The 21597-nt window shown below is 36.9% G+C and overlaps 1 protein-coding gene across 7 annotated transcripts in view; it reads right to left on the bottom strand.

Moving 5' to 3' along the window:
* Window positions 1–21597, bottom strand: part of LTBP1 (latent transforming growth factor beta binding protein 1) — a 199514-nt gene that overhangs the window by 108506 nt on the left and 69411 nt on the right. For 5 of the 7 annotated variants that reach the window (XM_054061706.1, XM_054061705.1, XM_054061703.1 and 2 more), the window contains exon 5: window positions 19570–19737. In XM_054061706.1, the coding sequence (XP_053917681.1) occupies window positions 19570–19737 (168 nt within the window). Of the gene's footprint in view, window positions 1–19569; window positions 20061–21597 lie in introns of those variants that run through there. The other 2 variants (XM_054061709.1, XM_054061710.1) reach the window with 2 other exon arrangements.

Here is a 21597-nt window from a genome sequence, read left to right as displayed (position 1 = left end):
TTTCATTTCATATAAAAACTGTCTGAAATTACTTCAAGCTGTAGCACTGCGGTGAAAGGTCTACTTGACTTCAGAAAACTGTCCATGCCAGAAAAGGCCTCACTTTTCTGGGTCCCAACACTTTTTGGACTTTATCCAAGTGTGTAAAAGACACCCTTACTGAACAGCTGTTACTTCAGGGCAAAATGAAGGATTTTGGACCCCAGCAGTAGTTAAAGCATGACAGCTATCCCTCTCTCTGGACCAAAGTCCAGAGGAGGGCCACAAAGATTATCAGAGGGCTGGAGCACCTTCCATATGAGGACAGGCTGAGAGAGCTGGGGTTGTTCAGCCTGGAGAAGAGAAGGCTCAAGGGAGACCTTCTAGCAGTCTTCCAGTACTTAAAGGGGGCCTGCAGGAAAGATGGGAATAGGCTTTTTATCAGGGAGTGCAGAGATGGGATGAGTGGTGAAGGTTTTAAGTTGAAAGACAGGAGATTTAGATGAGCTATTAGGTAGAAATTCTTCATAATGAGGGTGGTGAGGCACTGGAAGAGGTTGTCCAGAGGAGTCATATATGCCCCATTCATAGAGGTGTTCAAGGCCAGGTTGGATGAAGCTGTGGTCAACCTGATCCAGTGGGAGGTGTCTCTGCCCATTTCAGGGGGGTTGGAAATAGATGATCTTTAAGGTCCCTTTTATCCCAAATCATTCTATGATTCTATGATTGTTGTCCTGATCAGCCATAAATGAGCAAGTTAACGCAAACTACAACATACAAAGAATTTTAGGTCCTTGTAAATATCTGCCTCGACAGGGCTGAAAACTAAAGTGGTTTTCCTGAAAAAGTAACACGGCACAATGAAATAGTGTAAAGTAGTGTTAAGGGAACATGCAAAATCCAGCTTTTAAACAACATAAATATAACCAGCACTCCCCTGCAACTCAATAAATTACTTTCTTCTGAGCATCTGTTCCTATAAAGCAGTCAGCAATTGCAAGGCCAAGTGGTGCAGGCACCTTGGCATTACAGGGTGCTCTTCGGGCTCCCTTCTGCTGCAGAAGCCCACCAGGTAACAAACAGGCATGTTAAAAGCTTTGCTTTCAAGAAAACAAAAACTTGTGCTAAAAATACTGGAAAGGGAGATACCAATAGAAAAGGGCTCATTCATGTCCCTTTTTATAACTGTTTGCTGTAGATAGTCACACAAATAACTTGTACAAATATGTGCAAACAAATGCCACTGAAAGGGCTAGCACGAGATAAATAATGAAGTGTTTCATTTATCACTATTTACATAGAACAGAAAATAAAAAGTCCAAACTGCCCACACTATCATGTGGTGCAAATCACTCAGTCACTGATTTTTGTAGATATATTTAAATCCCTTGAAGGTCTGGCCAAATGTATGGGGAATGAATTTTAAATGAGACTATATTAAAACCATTCTAAGAATGTAAATTTCTGTAATAAAGAAATAAAAAATTTTGAAATATACAATTGTAAATTGTACTCAGCTGTGTAAAAACAAGTAGGATGTTATCCCCAGGCTAAACTGAAAACTTGATAATCTCAAAAGACAAATATTATGAGAACTTAAAAAAAAATTAAACAAAAACCAAATTAAAAAAATGAAGAATGAAGCATGCTGAAATAAAATATCGCATATTTTTAAATAGGTAGAATAAGCACACAATACATGTGTTGTTTTGTCAGGTAGGTTATGGCCAGGAGAAAGGGCTATGTTTGATTACAACACTGGTGCTGGAAACCATAGGCACCCAACTGCACCAGAGCTGAAATTAACACACAGACCATCTGTCAAAATTGAGCTGAAGCTGGGTAAGCCTCTGAAAAGTCAGAGGAAGGAAACGCTGCTTTTCCTTGACAAGGCTCTGGGAATCTCAGGTTAACAAAGACCAAAAAGCCCTGGGGAAAGGACCACTTAAGATAGGAACAGGATACAAAGCCAGGCTATGTTTGAACAGGTCAACTTCTGATTAAAGTTTTTTGCTTTGTTTTCTTTTGTCATTGAGGTTGAATAACTTAAAGAAACAGAATGGCTGAACACTGCCATAGGCATAAGGGACACTCTTGACAAAATCCAGACCCAAGTGCTGGGAAAGACCAGCTGAAGATGCTGGGTTTGGACATGTGTTTACAACTGGTGTTCAGACAAGGGGTGAACTGGAGCCTGATTCTCACTGGGCTCTTGCCATTTCCTCTGAAAACAAAAAAGAAACAAAAATAACCCATTACGATGAGAAATCCTCTGACTGCCTGGAGCCTGACAAAAACATAGAGATAGGTCAGCACAGGACAACAAGAAATTTCAGTTCACCCGTGGATATCTTATAAAACAAACAAAGAAAGTATTAATGACCTAAGAAAGGCAACAAATTCTTCACTCCGATCTGCTGTAAGACAAATCACTCAACTGTCTTTTAAGGACCAGCCAACATATAATTAAACAACTATAATGATTTCTTAATATAAATGAACATCTATCCTTTAGAAATGTAGAGATAGGTTTAGGGAATTACAAACATTTTAAGTAATATTCTTATCCTTGGGCAATCTATTGGTAATATTTCTCTGGCATCTAAAGGCCTTCATTCCCCCTAGTGTGGCACAGCTTAGTGGGTACCACTATTAAAAATGAGCCAAGCAGAGAAGGTGCATCAAGATGTCCCCACAGGGAATCTCTGAAAAGCTGAATGCACAGAAAAAGGAGGATATTTGCAACACAAATCCTGATAAAAGTTGCCATGACTTTAGGTTGGAAACAGAAGAATAGGGCATGAAACCATCAACAAAGAAGCTAGGAAACCACTGATAAACAGTTTGTCCATGTAATTACATCATCTAACTTGTTTTCAAAATACTCAACCAACCTTGAACAGCTCCAGACAAACTAATTTAATCAATTCCAAATGTTTTCATTTAATCAAAATAATGCATAGCCAAACAAACCCCAAGCACCTAAATCCTCCTAATCCTTAAAAAATAGCCATCCTTATCCAAACAAGCCCTCAGGATGGATGGAAAACCTCTTCCTGTAACCAGTGTTGAAGAAAATGACGAGTTTTGAAATGTTCCTCTTCTGACTCTCCAAAATTACTTTTCTTTTACGCTGCAGTGTCAGTTTCTGTCTCACTTTCCCTCAACGCTCTTTGCCTTTTCTCCTTACGTGCTATCAACTATTTAGGTGTAAGCACTATTGAATTATATCAACAGGTTGCCCAAGGAAAACCTTAAACTGCTCATTAGATTACAGTATTTCCACCGAATGCCTTATAAACCAGCAGATTATTTTTGTCATCCAGCATTATTTTGGCCATGCTTCATCCATGCTGTTACTAAGCAGGAAGGGACTAGCACGCAATTCTACCAAATACAATTTTTCACAGGAAAGAAGAGAGAGCATTCACTGAGGGGAAGCACTGCCATATACAACTTTCTTCTAACGCAGTGCCTCTAAACACCATACATTTTAGGTAAAAGTTGAAAACGATCTACGCAATTATTCTAAACTTATTTCTACTTTCTAATTGCAGAAACTCTAACTTACAAAAGGCACAGAGGCCTGAGCTACAGTAATAATGCTGTCCTCCAGTTTAGACTCTTCCCTATTCCTCTACCTTTTTTTTTTTTGTTGTTGCCATGCCTTACTTGTAGTGTCTCAATTTTCTAACTACTCCATCCTGAGTGGTTTTGTAATAATAACCAATTTTTGTAATAATAACCAATTTTTTTTTTTTAAGTAAGATTAAGAGAATCTTGATATTAAAAACCTATGCTTTGGGTAGCAGAAGGAGAAAAGAAAATATGTTTTAAGTGGCCCTGTTTTAATACCATAACACCTATACATTCACCTCAGAAATTATCCTAATGTTTGTATTTTGATAACTTTCAAGAGAAACATTCTATCCCAACAATCAAACATACTTTTTAAAAGCAAATCTGATGGTGATAGCTCCAGCAGCAGATAAAAAAAAAATGCTCTTTTCTGCTCACCACTGAAAACAGGAAAGCAATGCTCTGCTCACGTGAATAGCTTACTCATCATCCACAGATTCCTTGTTACGAACTGCTGCTATTCCCTGATCCAAACAGTGAAGACAGCAACCAGAGTTGGTTCCAGACACAAGCAAACATGTAGAAATGGATACTATGCTACTGCTGAGAGACCAGTCAGAGTATGTGACACACAGCAATATTCCTTGGAGGATGAGCCTCCCTGTCACAGCAAGTTTTAATGAAACCTCTAGTACTCAACAATGGAAAAATGTTTTGAGGCTCCCCTCCGGTTTTCTTTGTTGAATGCATCAACAATGGCTTAAGTATAAGGCATGAAGTTAGGCAGAATAATACTCTGTAATATGCATAATACCATGCAATTATAGTTTGAAAGATACTTGTAAAAGTAAGAGTGCTGCTGGAAAATCAGTGCAGGAAAGGTGGGTAGAATAACAGTGCGCACTTTCTCAGTTGGGTACACCAAAAAAATACAATGCAAAAAATACAATGCAAAAAATACAATGGTAGAGCTGTCATATAGAAATATCACTACTAAATAGATTCATTTGATTTATTACTAGTTTCAGTAGTTTTAAATTAGCTTACATAAATATAGATTCCCCACCAAATGGCATGAATTTAAACATGTAATATTTGTACAACAAACAACTGTAAATTAGTAGGAACGACAGACAACAGAATAGTATAGGTAAGGCTCATACTTCAAAGAACATCTTAAGTTCAAACTACATTTCTTAAATAATGGCAGCTGTTTTTATTAGGTTTGCTAAATACCATTTGTGAGTTAGAACACCAAAATCTACTCCCAAGATTTTGTTTCTCCTTATTCTGTGCTTCTGTAGCTATAACTATCATCAATGTAATACATTCAAAGCTGTTATATGTGTTCTTTTGCATATGAACACCTAAGTCTAAGTCTTGTGGAAAAAATGTAATAGTCACTTCAGTGGCTGCATTAACATTTGCATTTGTTCAGTAAGAAAGAAGTAAAACACTTAACAATGTTCACAATTGGAAAAAAACCTACTTTATGCCATTCAAAGTGGTATGTTCCATTATGCCAGACCTCTGACCAGAAAGTGATACAGAGTTATATCAAATGAGGTCCCTTATACCATCACCTTCACACTGCTTATCAGTACATGCATAAATACTACAACAAGGATCTGATCAAGCAAATTTTTACTCTGAATGCTGTAATACATTAATAGAAATCATCATAAAAGGCTGAACATGATACTGAATGCACTTTAGAGGTTTCCTCCAGAAAGAAATAAGATCTGCAATGAATGCTGAAGAGAAAAATTTCAAACAAGAACCCAGCTCAAACCTAATGGTATGATAAGAAAAAATATGCAGCTACTAAACTGGATTCTCAGCTATAGGGAATTAACATGGTGACTGACTTAATTAGAATTTGTCTTATATTTCTTAACTATTATTACCAAGCGATCTTTAACAAAATAACGCAGCTCCACTTGGGAGCAGGATCATAAGTAGTGCTGTTTATCCAGACAAGAAAATCAAGTTATTGCCAAAATAAACAAGCTTTGTGGTGTTATTCCTGTCTGGATCATGCACGTATTATTAAAAGAAACTCCCACAACACTACAGATAAATGCAGAATGATGACATCTCCTATGATCACTTACTATTTGAATCTACCCCTTCCACAAAACAACATCAGTGCAGCATTGCAGGGTCATTTAATTGGTTTGCAATTGAGTGCATGTGATGTTTCAAGACTGTTAGCATCAAAGATGTAAGCAAACATCAGAGTCCAAGGATGAACTCAACTAATAAAGCACTCTTAAACAAGAGAATGAATCGCATTCAAGTAGCAAGAACTGTCTTCACTCCACTCTAACATGACTGCAACCATAATCAACTCTGTCAGGAAGCCCAAAGCAGCAGGATGCCTCTAAAAATCCCAGAGTAAGGAGATCTGTGTACACATCACATACAGATGTACACATCTTCCTTTTATATAAAACTTCTTCTTCACCCAGAAACTACTAACAAGGATATATGAGTCTTGGGATGATGTTTTTGCTGCAACGAGCACCCTACACTTCTAAGTATTATGATAACATCGTGCTTTTAATAATTAATTGCTTTAGGAAGAATATGAACGGTCCTAGAAATGCATCTCTCATTGTATCACATTATGACAGAACAGAAAAATATCCTTATTTCAGTGTGAGGAGACCAGGGCAGAGCAACCAAGTGGAAAAGCGTTTTAGCTTTCACCTCCTGCCAATGGCATAACTTAACATCTGTTTGCCAGTTTCCAAGTCCATGTGGTAAAAATGGGCCCTTTCCGAGATTGACAAAATTTTGTTGAGAACAAGTTTCTTGTTTCCTCTACTGAAAAGACTCATTAATGTAACCGGAGGGCTACTTAGAGATATCTCTTAGACTGTGAAACTGAGAAATATTTTTGAAATGTAGTTTTTGTTGATCTAACATGGACCTACGCTTTTAAAGAAGAGGAAATAAAACTGTATGCTTCTCACAAAGCATGAGGTTTCATCCTTTCAGCACCTTTAACGCCACTATCTTGAATTTAACAGCACTCATGCACAAGATGGTACCTACATCTACTTCGAAACCAACTCTAACCAGTATTTCTAGTTACTGATGCTCCAGAAAGTAATCAGGCATTTCTGCACAATGCATGTATGTTGGACAGATTGTTTTCACACACAAAGCAAATTGTTATTCAATAGTTCTGCTTTTATTCTATCAGCAGTAATAATTTTATAAATGTGTTTGTAGTATCTTATCTCCTGTAGCACTACTGGGCTTCTTCTCATACAATAGTTAATGGCTATCCTGGAATATTTTTCTGTGAATTCCTTAACTATCCTTACTACCTTCCTGTACTTAATAACTTTCAGTTTATACTTAGCACTATTTTCCCTCATTCTATTTGTCATCACTGATCTCCTGTGTCCCACTCATCATTACAAAATCAGGTTGGTGTCTCCCTTCATCCTTGCAGAACCATGACTGCATACTTTCAGAAGTAATTCCAATCTTTTCAGGCTTTTCCATTTATTTTTCCTCCTAATCAATTCTACTTTAAATCTTTGTTTGTCAAAGAATCCCCACTGAAAAAAAGACAGGTGTGATTTCACATTTTAAAATATGCTGTCATGAATATTGAGGAATTGCTCTTGCTCTAGAAGGGTTCTTCCTCTCAACAGAAAAAAATAAACAAACTTCCAAACAGCCTTCTCCTTCTGCCACTCTCCCTACTCTATGAAATGTCATACTACGCAGATTAATTTTTTTCTTAAAAAGAGACATTGTACTTAGGAAGTCAATAGCTGTCAGCATGGCTATGGCTATTTAATGATTTATCAATTCAGTTATTTTAAAATTGTTGCATGGTTACATTTTAGAAAAAAAACAAACCAAACCAAAAAGTTATGGATACACTATGTGTCTGTTGTAGCCAGGACCATTTTCAGACTGCACTCATACCGTTTTACAAAATAAACTTTATATGCTTTTTCATAGACAAACATGCATTTTCTTTGCAGTATACATGTTGACAACAAAGTTCCAAATCTAGGAACTACAGCAGTTGTTTTCTTAAATTCTATTACAGATCTAGAGTAACACATTAGAATAAACAGAATGGAAATGCTAAAAAAAACCTCAAACCCCATTGCAGGAGTGTAGTCTAGCTATCTCTCAATGTTTTCACTGTTGTTCTCACAATTTTGGAAGATATATTTCTTTAAATGAAACTGTATTTCCCTGGTTCTTCTCAAGCTCCTCCATGTACCACTAACAGCACAAAGCTTTAGCAAATCATGCTGTACCTTAAAGCCTAGTGGTAGGAAAGTCTGTGATGCTACTCAATGCAGCACTATGTGCCAATTACCAAGGAAGGCAAGTAGAAGAAAGCATCGCAAAATCAGATCACATGTATCTTCAGGCATTTTACACTTTCACATCTCCCAAAAGCAAACTTTCCATTTAAAATTAATCCTCTAACTCAGCTGGTAAGTACAGGCTTGGCTTCTGCGATGATCATTATCTCCATGAGTAATTGAGCTTGATGGGAGTTGCTGAAAGGTTGTCTAGTGATTACCATCACTTAATTCTAGTGTCAACTTGCTGTAAATAAGTTGTAGTAAGTGTAACAAATTAGGTATATACTAGAAAAGAAGAAATGTCTACTTATGAAAAAGGGAGAGGGATGCTGCCTTAACAGGGGATGAAAAGCTGTGAGATCCCATTTGAGGAAAAACACTCAAGTAGGCATTGTCTTAGTTCTCTGTGTCTGCATTAGAATTACTTGAACAAATTTCTAAATCCCCATTGCCTCCAGGTTTCAACATGCACCTTATACGCAGATACTGACATTTAAGCTGTCTCAGGCTACACGCTTGCCTCACCGTGTCTCAGTTTTTCATTCTAAAAGCATATCAATAGTGTGTTATTGGTCATACTTTAAAGAATACTACCTTGTCAAGCATGGGTGATCCCAATAATAAAAACTGGGGAGCAGGTTTAGATCATAAGGGACAATGCTGCAACACATTTTAGAGAAATATACATTTGTTGAAGGATCATAATGACCAGCAAGAAATCCAGAAAAAACATGCACAAGATAATTTCACCCTACTACATGTAAGCCTTCCTCAGTTTTAAAAACTCAGTACCTTAAAGAAAAAGTTGAATGTTGGTGACTTGAAAACGTGCACACAAATTCAACCAAGAGACACCTGATATGCCCCTAAGTGTTTCACCTATCCCTCAATGTGGGGCCAAAGGACATGGAAGTCTCACAGGATTTGTGTCACGTCCTTTCAAGCTCAAGTGATAAGCCAGCTACCCTCAGATACATCAAATGCAACCACGGGTCTGTGGTTTAGGTGACAGATATAAGCACCATCTGACCAACAGCTGCCAAAAACCTTAAAGTGTTACAGTGCGGAAAGAATGGGATGGCTGAAAAAACAATATTAGAATATTCGAATGCTATCAGAAAAATAAAAGGCATGCTCTGTCATGGAAAATGGCCTAAAGCTGTGGTTACTCAAACGAAGGGTATATAAAAAATTATGGTAGTTGAGAAATGATTGACAGTAGGATTTTGCTCATTAACAGGCATGATACAGTCACTCTTTGCTTAATCTGCTTCTAATATTCTCCATATCTGGGACAATTCAGACGCTATTTTTAGAGGCAGTGGGATAGACAGTGGTAAGACATGACTCACTCCTACCCTGATCATATTTGGTGAGTCTATTCATTTTATTATAGCTGATCCTGATACCTTGAGTGTAGCACAAGAGTTAGGCCTAGAATCAGTATACCGCGGGGAAAAAAACACTAGTTTCCGTTCATTAGGAATTAATGCATTGTAAAAGGCCAGCATCAGGAATTTGACAATGATGCTAATACATACTGAAAAACTAGTCTATGCATTTCTTCACATTTCTACTGTGTGTTGATGTTAATTTTCCTTTTTGTGCAAGACATATAAATGAAATAAAATCTCTTGGGAAGGTTGGATTTGAAAGTGTAGCAACACTTTTTTAAAACCATCAAGCAACACTTTTTTAAAACCATCGTTCTTCAACAATTTCCTGCAGAATACAAAGTATGAACAGATTGCAATAGCCTTACCATTGCAGACAAGTGAATAATAGATATTTAAGCTGAGACTCATCCTATTTAACCTTTTGTGCCTTCTTGAGCCATTTAAGTTAGAAGTGTTGTTAGCTGAGGTTTCCTACTCTGTCTATGAAAATAGGCTCTCCCGGCAGTCCTTTCAGGCCATCCATAGGACAATCTGCTACAAAGGCGTCTCTTATCACCCTGACTCAGGCACCTCAGTAAGATTTGGTGAGTATGACTGTGGTGGTTTTGGCTGGGACAGAGGTAATTTTCTCCATAACAGCTAGTATGGGGCTGTGTTTTGGAGTGGTGCTGAAAATAGTGTTGCTGACACAAGGACGTTCCAGTTACTGCTGAGAAGTGCTTACAGAGAGTCAAGGTCTTCTCTGCTTTTCATCCCAACCCACCAGTGAGTGGGCTGGGGGGTGTGCAAAAAGTTGAGAGGGACCAAAGGAACATTCCAAACCATAAGATATCATGCTCAGCATATAAAGCTGGGAAAAGAAGAAGGAAGGGAGCGGGCACACATTCAGAGTGACGGCACTTGTCTTCCCAAGTCACTGTTATGCATGACAAAGCCTTGCTTTCGTGGAGATGGCTGAACACCTGCCTGCAATGGGAAGTAGTGAATGAATTCCTTGTTTGGTTTGTTTGCATGCATGGCTTTTGCTCTACATATTAAACTGTCCATCTCAATCCACAAGTTTTCTCACTTTTACTCTTCTGATTCTCTCCCCCACCCCAGCCAGGGGGAGTGAGCAAGTGGCTGTGTGGGGCTTAGTTGCCAGCTGGGGTTAAACCATGACAGTGATGAACTCCCAACTTTAGATCCAAGGCGACTATGAACACTGATCCACTGCACTCCACAGCAGAAGACATCCTCCAATAACAAAATCATGTTTAGAACAGAAAACAAAAGCCACAAACTGTAGTCATTACAAACATTTCCATAATTTCCAAGCATCAGGAGACTGCTCTCTGATTACTGTAACATTACCACAGTGCTCATTTATGAGTGAAAATGTTTACAAGAAGAATAAAGAATAGATTCTTCCAAGTGGACATCAAATAACACACAAATAATAGCTCATAATCCAGGACCTTTCTGGACTAGCTAAAAAACATGAAAAACAAACTATCTAAGATTTTCTGGCACTGGCTACATTACAAGAAGTTGGAAAGTTTTCTAGGGAGTTGACCTTGAGGCGGTGACACAATATGAGAATATTGGGAAGGATGTTATTCAGAGACTGAGTAATAAATTAGATCATAGGAGACCAGTGAAAAGCAAGAGACTCAAATCCTGGGGTTCCGCAGAAGGAAAGGAGCAGAGTCAGTGCTAATGAGTGGGAAGGATAAAGGTTACTCTACAGAGAACATACAGTTGGTAATCCATTAAAAACCACACAACTTCAACACTTCTCATTGTGGTTCTTTTAACAACACATTAAGAGCTGTATAATTGCCTGTACAAACTGAATAAACCTAAAATACAATCAGGACTCTGGCTGGTCGTGTCCAGTTCTAAGCAATTAAACTGTGCACCCAACTTCTCTGAGCTGTGTGCAACCCCATTGACAAGTTTCATATCACAGTGTTGTACCTGACCCTGTGCGCCGAAATGTCTGCAAGTACAAAAAATCCTTTTGCCCCCATTGTCACAACAGGCATTCTTGCATGTGTGTAACTTCAGACTAGGTTGAAAAAAGGTGTTTTAGTACCTACATATATAGCATCTAACATAACAGGCTGAATTTAATATAATCAAACAGCAAGTAAAAGAGACACAATGGACACGTACTAACTGCAGGAAGATAATACTACAGCTTATGTTACGGATCTGGGCTCCTTTGGCTCCCTATACCAGTGGTCTCCAAAGCAGAGTGTGCTCACCCCAGGTGGTGTGCAAAACAATTGACTGGGACACTGAAAAGAAATATGTTTTTTACAAATAACAAATGAAATAGATTTTTGCAATATTTTATCATTATCTCATCCATTTTTAATTTCTGTTTTGTGTATGCTTTATTATATACATGCATATGATATAGACAGTAATAACTGTATATAATTTATAAATAAACATATATAGGGAAGGCGTGCTCAAAAGTTTTTTACTGGTAAGGAAGTGCAATCAAAAAAGTTTGGAGACCGCTGCCCTATACAATCTGTGAACACAGGCAGTTGTCTCAGACCCGAGTTGGAGAATTTGTGTTCCTACATTTTGATATGAAAAGTTGCTTAAAGTTCCCATAAACATGAAGCATCTGAATAATGGTAAAAATAATGGTAAAAATTTTACTTTGGTGCTCAGCTTATCATCCTTAAATTAAACTAAATATACAACTAACGTGACAAATTAACAACGTTTTTTCGCTGAATAAAATGCAGATGAGAAATACCCTCTGTGACTGGGTTTCTTAAAACTCAACTGTGCAAGCAGCAAATATCCAATTTTCCTTTTATTCATTGACTAGCAACCCTCAAGACATTAAGAGATTTGTAAAAAGGTGTTTCAAATTGCCATGGACTTCAACTTGATTCACATATGTAAATACCAGGTGGAACGTTCATAGTGCCCTTTTAACAGTTCATATTTTTTATGGATAGATAGAAATCTCAAAGAATTTAAATAAGCATTTAATGAAGAAACAGTCCGTGTTCCAGAAGAAAGAACCAGAAATCTCTGTACATCTGCACCACAAAACAGGCCTCTCGATTACAGTGATACTCAAATCTAAGAAGTAATTATAGACGGAATGAGTAGGAGAAAGTTATACAGGCTACACTGTGCAGAGACAGGGGAATTATCTGGAGTAGAATAAACAAAAAATGGATAAATGGCAGAGAGAGACTGAATGGGGAAAGACTGTGATCATTAGAGCAGTGATAGCTGCTTGCACATTAAATATAAACCTGTTTGCAAAGAAACCTCTCCGTGATAAATGACGTATTTCAACCAGTAAAGACTTTTCTCAGACTCTTCTGTGCTTGCATAACTCAAACCAACTTTCTTCTTTTTTTAAGCTGAAGTTGGCATCTACTTGATCTTCAGTGAGGTATGTGCAAAGACATTTGGTTTAGCAATAACAAAATTATGGCTGTACAAGGTAGAGTGTTTATTTGAATATGCAACAATGTAATCATTCAAATAAATGCACTCTTAGTTCTCTTTTTACAGTACTTTAAGTCAGATGTACATAAACTAATCCCTATAAATTAAAACCATATACAGTAAAATAAAGCATTATGCATTCTAACTTTGTGTTCTGTTTTGCTTTAACTTTGAGAGAAACATATTCCATGTGTTTTTGAATGGCTGCAGGTGTGGATTTTGTACCATTTCCATTTGTGGTTTTTCCTATGACTGCTCATCCAAAAAACTGTGCTCTCTAGAATACACAGTTTGGCGAGTCATTTGAGAGCAGATGGACTTTTGAGAGCTTTGCAGTGATGGTCTGCAGTCCTTAAGGTGTGCAAGGGAATGGATATGAGTTGCTAACAGGCTTGTCTAAGTTCAACCTCATTAAAATCATCTGTCAGAACAATGTATTTTCTTTAAGTTAGCATCTGGCCTCTGTTAGAATCAGAGGGAAAGATGTCAAATTTGAATAACTATTTTAAGATTATGAAGAAAGAGCTCACAGATGCTGTAAGCTGTATGGTAGAAACCAGAACTACTTGTTGATGACAAGTACTGATAAATGCATGGGGGAAAGAAAACATTCCTTCTGAACAGATGTGGATATCAACAACAAAGTCCTTAAGATATAATTTTTCTTTGTAATTTGAGTATACGTGGCCAATAATTAATGTTTTTAAACCCCGAGCGCTGCTCAGACTATAGACCGAAACACTTGCATCACAGGGCAGAATTTTAGTCCACTATTGATTCAGATTAGGAAAGTCTATGTGACACTACCTGGTTGGTAAGTAAATTAATTTATTCTCCTGTCTACTCAAATTTACTTAATGGAACAAAGGGAAATTGGAAAAAAGGGATATCTTTTAAATTATTCTCATGATAAGTGGTTTCTCCCAACCTGTTTTATGTTGGATCTTCAGACTGAGAAATACCTTTTTCTTAGTATATCCTATAAGGCAGAGGATGTAAACAGTTCATAAAACAGTTCCATCATTATTTGCCCTCCTTTCTATTTTAGCCACTCAGTCCAGTTTCTGAGGAAAAAAATACTTGGCCTTTGTTTTGCTACAGCTGTTACAGTGTTGCTGCATGAATAAATATTTCAAGCATGGTCATCGTTTATACAGATTAAATTTCAAATTACCAGCTAAAGCAGTGAATAAGCTCTAATGTCCTGATACCTTCTTTCTCTTTTCTTTTTGTTCTAAGAGAAAGACGCACTCTGGTAGACTGACCAACTTAACGTGACTAGTTTAAAAACTTAATGTTTTAACCAAGTTGTCTGAGAATTCTGAATTTTTCAAGTGTCTGCCAGAGACTGGTAAAAGAAGGAAAAAAAGTCATCTAGCAGTAAAAAGAGCATAAAACAATAAAGCCTGGCAGAGCAGAAATGATAATTACTGTAGGAACAGCAGAAACAAAACTTCTACCAAATAAGGCTACAAGGTAGCCAGCATATAGACAGTAAAAGGACTCAACTGATAATACCAGGAGAATAGCGAGGTTCTTACATCAGAACTATTTCAGAAAAGGATGATACTACAGCAAGTTCAAGTGCAAAAGCCAAGACTATTTCAAAGTATCACTTCACTCTTATCCACAGAGAATACACTACCAAAACCAGACTGTGAATTATCATACGCTGCTCTTGAGCTAAGCAGTTATTCCAGAAATAAGCTCCTCATCAATTAGGATGTCTGACGGAACACAATCAAGTTGAAAACCAAAGCATTTAGAAAGAATTAGTTCCCCTTAGTTACATTACCAAAAGGAATACAAAAATCTCTGCATGACATTTGTTATCGACTATTTTAAACATTCCATTTGAGAAGCTACATGTACATCTGTAAAGTTTCAGCTGAAGCCATAGGAATAGTGTTTTGCTGGGACACAAGTCACATGGATGAGACATGATGGGTCATCTGCCCAGGCTGACACCATTCATCAAGTATCAAGGAGAAGACAACATCTCTTCTAACAAGTAGCCATTCTAGCAACTCTTACTGAACCCAGTAAAACAAAACAAAATATGACAGGTTGAAAGGTGAACATTATACACCCCAGAAGAAGCCAGAAGAGTCTGTACATTCTCACTAATCTACAGAAGTACTTCTACAAGCTCTTGGTCTTTTATATGCCTTTATACATCATCAAACTTGCCCTCAAATATTATTCACCATAAATGCCTTTCTATACCAAACAATATTGATAGATCTTCCTCAAATATCATAGTCTTACAGTACCTCTTAAATGTAGTAGCATACGTGCAGTATGTATCATATGGAGCAAAGAAACAACTTCATTACATAGCAAATGGCAGCAAGACAATAACATTCATTACTCTCATATTTCCTGTTATACATAAACCACAGATAATGTGCTGGTTTGCTTAGAGGTCATTGCCATATTAAGCTGCACAACTCTGAGAAGACCAGAAGTACTTGAATAAAAAGCAATGTTAAATTCTACAGCACTGACAGAAATTCATGATCATGTACATCTGAATAAAATTCTGGCATCGTACCAACTTTTTTGAAAATACCGGGTTTACATTTTCACAGTTCTAAATAATTATGGTCACTAGACTCTTTCCTAGATAGGCAATTCTGTTAGAATAATAATTTCACAGTGAGTCTTTGCTAAATTCCCTCTGAATAACTCATTGTTTTAAAATACATTGGTCAAATTTTCTTTCATTACTTTCAACAGAAGACCAAAAAAAACTTGAGCAAAATGTTGATGGTGCTTCTTGGAAGTTTCTGCCTATACATAATTGGAAACTTCTGGACAACCTCAGTTATGCAAATACATTCGTACAGAGTCAACACAGTAAAACAGGAAATTTTTTTGATAGAAAATTCCAATAGGGAATGTGCCAAAATTCAATAGGCAATATAACTTGAGCATTACTGCCATAGGGCATGGAATATGCAGATGAATGTGACCCATGTTGAAAGTTCTAAAATATATGATTAAATAAATGTGCCCAGTTCTTCAAAACACAAAGGACTAGTTACATTTTCACTATGGATGCTATGACACCATGCCACCAAATGATGCCTGGTGGATACCTGTTAACATGTTAACATGGGACTAGAGACAAATGGACCTCTTACAGATGAGAAGAGAGGAGGATGGACAAACATCTTCTCATCACTTCTCTCACAAGAAAGAATGGCTTACATGGACTTTATGCCACAACACATATCCAACATAATTCTCAACCTCTCGATTCCCTACAAAGACTAGTGAAGCTGTGGGAGAAGCACTTGAACTGTCACTCAAATTCAATGAAACAAGAAATAAAGGGTTTCTCAAATTAATTTGAGCATTTCCTAATTCCTTGCTGCTTCATTTTACAGTTACAAATTAGTTGCTGTCCTCCCACTCCTTACAGAGAGAAAATTCATTTCAAAAATAGGTATTTTGGAATGTGGAATAATTTTTGAGGAGAAACGGGACACATCGCTAACTTTAACGGTGAATGAGACAGAACCTCATGTTATTCTACACACATCCTTTCTTATGCACATACATTGACCTTGTTTTACAAGCCTCTGTAGATATATCAGGACAGAAATACCATAGAAACTGCACATGCACCAATCCAATAGAATAATGAGAATCATCTATTCAGCAGAAGCTTCTACTCAAAAAATGCTTTCATTCTCCAAGCCAATGAAATATTGGAGGTTGGTTAGTTTCACAGTGCAACACACCCCATTCACAAAATGAAACTGCGAAAAAGCCCAAAGTTTCACTCAAGCAGACAGCAAACAAGGAGATCCTTCCTTTTAAATACCATGCTTTCATCACCTTCAATCGAAATGCTAGAGCTTTTCATGAGAACAGCCAAAATCTCAGCTACCTGAAAAACTACGTTTCCCTCAATCTGTTTCTGGTTGTGGGGTTTTGTTTTTAATAGCTTATCCATATCTAATAAAATTTTCAGGAAGCAGGATTTGTTCCTTGCCTCGACACACTGGTACCAAGTTTCAGCTGAAATGACAAACTGAGCAAATTTTAAGAAGCTCAAATAACACATGGGAAAACTTGAGCAGTTTTAGTACAAGTACTGCAACTTACTGTTGCAGTACTGAAAATATCTGAAAATATGAAGTGTTTATGAAGTTCAGGACGAAGTTTAAAACACATACACAAAATTTTACTCTTATTCACAATGGATTAATTAAGAACAAAGCAAAGTGGTGGCTAACTGCAAACTGCCGTCAGAGAATCTAAATTCAATCTTGTGTTCTCTGCTCCTGCTACAGAAATATTTAGATCTAACCACCTAAAACAGTTCTCAATTTCCCCACTCATAGTATGTATCTATTATTAGTAATAGCAGTTAGTTTTCCAAACACGGCACATGAATTTATCTTTTCTGGCTCTAGGAAGAACAAATAGTTTTAAGAAATATACAGGAAAAAACCACTCTTTGCTGCTTTACGTATGTATTTTCTGACATGACATTCTGTTTCACGGTTGTGCTTTTAAAATGTCAAATGATCAGAGTAAGAATTTCCATGCATTTTGGATAAACAGTAAGTAAAACAGTTTAGAACAGAGGCTTAAAAGCAAAAAGCAGAAGCATAACCTTATACAAATGTGAAAAATATAATAAAAAAAGTTATCTCAAAACACCCAAATTACTTCTACTTTGTGTATCAGGTGACATGCCTATCAGGACAAGCCTAAGCTAACGAGAGGCACCAGTTAGAGAACAGGTATAAAAATTATTTCAATAATATGTATTTTAATCTCTGACTCAAAAGCTCCTAAAAATCTGAGATTATTGACATAACTCCATCTACATGTGTAGATACTCTACAGCTATTAAGAAGTTACGTTCACTCAGCATTTTCATTTTTAACTGGAGAACTTTGAAGTCAGTCTAGATCTCCTTCTTATTCCTCTTCTGTAAAAGTGACAACATCTAGAGATGGGGTGAATGCTTTTGGTCTTTTGAAGAATGAAGACAGATAGCTATAGGCAGGTTAAAATCCCTATTTATGTGTAGCAGCTTGTTTTTATACATTTTTAAACATACCACTCCCTTATCTTTCCATCAAATACTATAACAAGCTATTTTTTGTTGAATATTTCTGCTCTATTGTACACAGTGCATTATGAGCTGCATGGCCTGAGGCCAGGAAGGAAGGTGTGGAACACGTCTTCACAGGTCGATTTCCACTTTCCAAGTTTTCAAGTATTTGAGAGAAGGTCATGTTACAGCACAAATTTACATGACAGAAAAATTACATGACTGCCCATTCTCAGCATTTCATAATTGCAAAAAAAAAAAAATAGGTCAAATGAAGGGGGGGAGGAAGAATTACCCTATCCTTTCACAGGAGTCAGAAAATTAAAAAACTTACTTAGCCCTATTTCTTGCCAAAACACTGGCAAAAATCTGTACTGACAGTAAACACTACTTTAAAGCATTTGATTTTCAATTCCTTTACAAAATACTTTTCTTTTTTACTGCCTCAAAACAGCCATAAACAAACAAAACATGTGCCATATTGCTCTTTTAAAACACCGGTTTTATTATTACTAGTCCAAAATACACATATTTTTACAAACATGGATGTTATCAAGGAATGGGTTATGAATTTCAAGAGCTTTCACACAGTCTGGTAGTCTAGTAGGCGTGTTAATAGAGGGAACTGCTTTTTGTATCATCTGTCCGGACAAAAAGAAGAATAGTTTGGAATAGCATTTTTTCCCCCTCAGAGCCTGAAATACAGTGCACTTTTAAAAAGTGCAGTTTTGGCCAGTCTCAGCACTGCCTAACTTTATGTTTATACTAGACGGAGACTAAAATTACGATGTTCATATCTGGCATTCTTTGAGTACAAAATGGTAAAATAATTAATTTTAAAAGTCTTTTTAGAAAATGACACTATGATATTTTCAAGATAGCAACAAAATACCTTCCAAGACCAGGTAAGGATATCATAATGTGAAATTCCAAATTTAAAAGTGGTTAGGTATGTATCCATATATCCTAGCTTACCAAGACTGACACTTGCACAGAAATGACTACCAACATCATATAGTGTAATGCTAAAATATGCTAACCATTATTGTAGACAGCTTTTAGGAGCTGTTTAAGCACAGTCAAGCAGCTGTGGGGTTTAGACTGGCATACTGCTGATACTCTTATTGAGCAAGCAGAAAGAATAAACATTAGCAGAGAAATGACTGGCTTCAGTAACTTCAACTGGACTTAACATTATTTCAGTTTATAAAAACAACAAATATGAAATCTGACTTAGCTGTAAGAAAAAGTTTTAAGCTGATGTATTTTTAAAAAGGATTGCAGTTTTAAAGAACTCCTGAACAATTTGTTGAAGACAGAATCACTGTGATAGCTGGATTTTAAGTGCATTTGATCCCTATTCAACAAGCAAAAAGTGGAAACAGAACTTTTCGTGGAATCTGACATTTTCTCTATTTACTAACACAAACTCCGAGGGATGAATTTTACCAAAAGCTTCAGCTTAGCATGTTGTAGCCCTGCAGCTGAAAATTCAGATAAAAAATATGGGAGTTTTTTTTCTATGACACAAAAGAAACTTTTGGGAACATTTCTGAAGGATACCAGAAAGTTTGTCTAACATACAATAGTTCTTACTCAGTGCAGCCCTTCAAACAAAGAGTAACAGATGCACAACTGGTATTAATAACAAAACATCTCCTCCCTCTGTCAGTCAAAAGAGGACAGCTAAGGACAAATACAGTTTTAGGGTACTTACCTACTCGGAAGTTAGTGGCAGTCAGTGTGTCAGCAGCATGGCCGTTTTCACTAATGAGGGTGGTGGTATTTCCCTTCTCACAGTTGTTCTGACAGTTGCCTTTGGTACAAGTCACTTTACAGATGCTGGGTGTAAAGACCACCTTGATGCGACCAGTGTGATTTCCCACTGCCAGCCGAGGCAAAGAAAAAAAGAAGAATAAACAGATCACTTTGGTATCCATTGATTTCCTTCAAAAAGTTTTGGGAAAAAAAAAGGTGGGGGGGGGAGAAAAAGGCGACAGGTCTACAGGAGGAGGGCAGTCTGCAGTGCTCTCTCTCATAGATCTCCAGTGGTGTCTCTGAAACAGGAGTAGGAAGCTTAGCAAACAGAACTCCGGGATCCGCTCCAAAACCACATTTAAAGTCAAGTCACTGGAGTGGGATTAGTAATCACAATGCTGCACTTTATTCACAGGCAGACAAAGAGCAATACCAAGAGCATGACAGCTTAAATAGCCAAGCCTGACAGGCAGATGTAATGTAAAGAGGCTGGCTGTGCACCTAGGGGTGAATAAACTCTTGTGTCTTCCTGCATACTTTTCCTGTTTCTGCACTTATTAAGTCACTATTTGTAGCTCGACCCCTGGAAATGTTTTAGGCATGCGGCATGTCTGAAAACATCTGTCTCAAATCTCCTGGCACCCCAGCCCGAAGTGGTCAAACCTTGTGACGCAGCTGCTGGGACCCATTTTTTCACAGTTTTTTTGGCACTATTTTTCCACGAGGATTTACATATTATAGACTGAGCTTCGCTGTCAGCTTTTGTTTAAGTAATAAATAGCTCGGAGAAAAGGGTAAGTATCAATGCTTGAAAATACTGGTTCTGAGATCAAAGAGAAAAAATGGTTAGATTCTTTTAAATAAACAGACTTTTATACATACCTTTATATAGATGCGTGTGTATACATATATACACACATACATACTAACAGTCATTTTAAAAACTTGAACATAATAAAGACTGAGCAAACACTAATTTTAAATTAAGCTAATTAGAATAACTTGTTACAGAATTTTATTTAAAAACAAACATGAAATCAAACACATCTCATAGTTGAAGACCAAAAAAAAAAGATATTAAAACTACTTCCTAGGAAAATTAGGAAAAAAGAACATTCCATTTGCAATTATTTAAAAAGCGAACAGTTTGTCCTCTGCACACTTACAGACAAATTCATCCAGTTCTTGTAATTATATCACAACCAGCATCTTTGTGGAAACTATTAATAAATACCTTCATATCAAGCCCAACAATCCCAAAAAATGGCACACAGAAAAAGATTCTCCTTCCTCATGTCACAGAAATAAAAAAGATGCTGGATAGTTATCTAACCTAGCTGATGAAATACCCTCTGGACAAACATCTTTTTGAAAAATCTAAAGAAAATGAAGATGATCTTCCCACTTCAAAGGAATATAAAGTCTTATTTCTGGCTCTTCATAAACAAATAAATTAAAACAATTGTGCCAACTGTTTTGTCTACAGTATAAAGGCACTGCTCTATTTGAACAGCAGCTGTAGTACAGATGCTCCCACCTTACTGTCCCCTACAGAACAGTTAGAAAAAGCACAGCCCAGACAGACACAGGAATATATCAATTAAAGGCTAGAATTGTGATTTTAGTTGACTTAGAAGACACCCTAGATGCTGACCATTTCTTATGAAAATCATTAATACTTTCCCAATGAACAGGCCTAAGTGGCTTGTGACCTGCTGAGGCTAAAACTTCTGAGCTTTCCTTTTGTTAAAAGCAGAACTTCAGCAGCAACACTGCCATCTCTGTATTTTATTTGCATAGTTTTACATATATCTTTTCCCAGAAAAGCCCTATCCATTTTATATTTTATATTTTCACATGTTTTAGTAACATTTTTCCTTTAGGATGTGATCTAATTAGAAAAACATGGTTAGTTGAGTCACAAAAGTCAGTCTTGCCTGCACTGTAAAAACCAGTATTGGAGGACCCAGACAAGTTTTCCAGCTTA

The sequence above is a fragment of the Cuculus canorus genome, chromosome 3 (genome assembly GCF_017976375.1).
Source record: "Cuculus canorus isolate bCucCan1 chromosome 3, bCucCan1.pri, whole genome shotgun sequence".
Classification (NCBI taxonomy): Eukaryota; Metazoa; Chordata; class Aves; order Cuculiformes; family Cuculidae; genus Cuculus; species Cuculus canorus.
The sequence above is the reverse complement of the archived record's forward strand: the minus strand, read 5'-3'. Positions and strand labels throughout refer to the sequence as shown.